The sequence below is a fragment of the Rhinopithecus bieti genome, unplaced genomic scaffold (assembly GCF_001698545.2).
Source record: "Rhinopithecus bieti isolate Rb0 unplaced genomic scaffold, ASM169854v2 scaffold_57243, whole genome shotgun sequence".
Taxonomy (NCBI): Eukaryota; Metazoa; Chordata; class Mammalia; order Primates; family Cercopithecidae; genus Rhinopithecus; species Rhinopithecus bieti.
In genome coordinates, this window is record NW_016822477.1 from 308,465 (window position 1) to 310,699 (window position 2,235).

The 2,235-nt window shown below is 52.1% G+C and overlaps 1 protein-coding gene across 1 annotated transcript in view; it reads right to left on the reverse strand.

The window, feature by feature from the left end:
* TBC1D12 (TBC1 domain family member 12) overlaps window positions 1-757 on the reverse strand; it is a 145,622-nt gene extending 144,865 nt beyond the window's left edge. The window contains 1 exon segment of the mRNA XM_017860965.1: window positions 36-757. Coding sequence (XP_017716454.1) covers window positions 36-577 — 542 coding nt within the window. The 5' untranslated portion in view covers window positions 578-757.
* Between the last annotated feature and the right edge of the window lie 1,478 nt (window positions 758-2,235).

Here is a 2,235-nt window from a genome sequence, read left to right on the forward strand (position 1 = left end):
GAAGCGGGTCCTCAAGCGGCGAGGCCCAGTCGGACGGGCTGCCCGCGCTGTCCGCGTCCTCGTCGCCAGGCCCCTCCAGGCGGAGGCGGCCGCAGGGGCGGCGGCGGCGCGACTCCCGGCCGCCGACGCGCGCCAGCCCGCGAGCCTCTTCCAGATCGCGACAGTCCCGACCGGGCAGAAAACCCGAGTCTCCGTTGGTCATGCCTCCGTGCCGCGGCACGCGGCCATCCGCCACCTCCGCGCCGCGGTGCTTGGAACCCGAGCCCAGCGGGCAGCCGTCCGATCGTGGGGCTGCCGAGGGCAGCGGGGCGCCAGCTTGGCCAGCGGGGAGCGGACAGTAGCAGAGCCCCGGCTCCAGCTGCTCCCCGGCCGCCGCGAGGTAACGTTGAAGGAGCTGCCTAGGCGGCGTTTCCTCCTCCTCAGCCTCCTCCGGCGGCTCCACAGCGCCGACGCCTCCGCCAAAGCCGCCCATGGCCCGGATTACCTTCCCGTCCTGGCCCACGGGCTCCGGCGCAGGCACCGGGAGCAACTTGGGGTTTCTTCCCGAGCAGGCTCCGGCATCCTCCGGACCCACCATCTGGGGGCGGGTGGCGGCCGCCCCAGGTGGCAAGGAAGGACTCCAGGCGCACGCTTGGCCGCAGAACAGCTCTGACTGCTGGAGCCGCGGCGACAGCCGCCGCAACGTTCCCAGACCCACCCCTCCCACCCGCGGGGTCAGACAGTTGCGGGAGGGCGGGCACGCGCCAGGACTCGCGCACGCGCAAAAGTCGGACCGGTCAAGCCCCGACCTGGAGATTCCCCGAACCATAGAGACGGTAGCTAGAGAGACGCAGGCTGCCAATCTAGGATCAGCCATCTGGATGGTGGAGGCTGGTTGGCCTGCTCCAAGAGTGACAGTTCTTACCGAAGCGCGGGTATTGCTCGCTTAGCAAAAATTCACTTGATGTATTTCATTTATGGTAGTAAAATACTCCCATATTTGGGAGGTGTTAGCGTGGGTAAGTCCTTCCAGCTCTAATTGGTCACCAGTCGACTTTACGATTTTTACATCCTTCTCACGCATCATTGCCACAGTTCAGGGCTTCATCACTTCATCGAGAAGAGTCAACACCCTCTCTTCTTCACTTCATCTAACATAAAAAAAAAGATAACCTAACTTATCTTGCTCACTTAGCACCATGTTTCATCACAGTCCTCTAAAAGATTATCACCTAAGGAGGGAGAGGAAGTGGTCAGGCAGAGAGGAGCTAGTGAAATAATTCCAGCATTCTGCAATAGTGGATTAAAACGGGATGATTGACCATGGAGTGGAAATGAAATATATTTAAAGTAAAAGACGAAAAACTTGATAACTGATCAGAAGAAGTGACAGAAGACAGAGTAATCAATGATTACTACAAAAGTATGAGGCTGAAACTGATATGGTTTGAAGAAATAGAAAATTGGATAGGAAAAAACAATAGGGGAAATACATCTGGTAAAGTAAACGACTGAAAGAGTTCTAAAACTTGAGTTGCTCGGGCGCAGTGGCTCACGCCTGTAATTCCAACACTTTGAGAGGTCGAGGTGGGTGAATCACCTGAGGTCAGGAGTTCGAGACCAGCCTGGCCAACATGGTGAAACCCGGTCTCTACTAAAAATACAAAAAATTAGCCGGGCTTGGTGGTGGGCACCTGTAATCCCAGCTACTTTGGAGCCTGAGGCAGGAGAATCGCTTGAACCCCAGAGGCTGGTTGCAATGAGCCAAGATTGCACCACTGCACTCCAGCCAGGGCAACAAGAGTGAAACTCTGTTTCAAATAAATAAATAATAAAACTTGATTTAGGGTTTAGGTTCAGAGACACAGATTAGGCATCATCTGAATAAAGCAAATAGGTGGATGAATCATGAGTAACATTGCCTAGGAAGAAAGAATAAAGATAAGGGTCGGACACAGGCCCAAATGTTTCAGATTTCAGGACAAAAAAGTTGTATTGCAAGAGATTGAAGAGGCATCAGTTGTGGATAAAATGAAGCAGTAAATATAGACCACTCATTCTATAAAAGTATATGGAGTATAGACCACTCATTCATTCTAAAAGTACGTTAGTGAATGCAAGAACAGAAATAAAATAGAGTCGTAGAGAAGACATTATTGTCAAGCCTTTAAATTTTTTTCATATAAAAATACCTATACATACAGATATAAGAAAGAGGGAATATAACCTTTATATAATAAAATGTCAATAAAATGG